At 54.7% G+C, this 453-nt stretch overlaps 1 protein-coding gene across 1 annotated transcript in view; it reads right to left on the bottom strand.

Moving 5' to 3' along the window:
* Nucleotides 1-453, bottom strand: part of LOC119592887 (regucalcin-like) — a 62,425-nt gene that overhangs the window by 48,062 nt on the left and 13,910 nt on the right. Inside the window, exon 7 of the mRNA XM_037941780.1 lies at nucleotides 7-254. Within this exon, the coding sequence (XP_037797708.1) occupies nucleotides 7-254 (248 nt within the window). The remainder of the gene's footprint in view (nucleotides 1-6; nucleotides 255-453) is intronic.

Genomic DNA, 453 nt, shown 5'->3' with positions numbered 1-453 from the left:
TCGAACTCGGCCGCCAAGTCCACGGTGCTCCTGAAGGCAGTGGGCGGGGCGCCCCTCGTACCCAAGCCCGTGACGGCGAAGGTTCCTCCTGCAGAAGGGCATCGTTCGAGGTCCTCCAGGTTGAGTCGCATCTTGCCTGACGTGACGTAGAGGGTGGCGTAGTCGCGGCCGCCCCAGCACACGGAGGTCACGTTTTTGGAGGGGAGGTCAACCTGCCGGGTCACGCGGCCTTTGACTGGGTCGACGCAGATCACCTGTTTGTAGGGTTAAGAGGGGGGGGGGTTAAGGTTAAGGTTGGGGATAAGTCAAATTATGTTGCATTTCTACTTTCTGCAACAATTTTATCCCTCCTTTACGTAGGGGTCATCCATTTTTTAATCCTTTTCATGAGCGTACAAACCATACGCTGGGGGGGGGGGGTGTTTAATTTCAAGCATATACATTTTATCCTTT

Source organism: Penaeus monodon, chromosome 31, assembly GCF_015228065.2.
Source record: "Penaeus monodon isolate SGIC_2016 chromosome 31, NSTDA_Pmon_1, whole genome shotgun sequence".
Classification (NCBI taxonomy): Eukaryota; Metazoa; Arthropoda; class Malacostraca; order Decapoda; family Penaeidae; genus Penaeus; species Penaeus monodon.
Note: the sequence above shows the minus strand (reverse complement) of the source record. Positions and strands in the feature narration are given on the sequence as shown.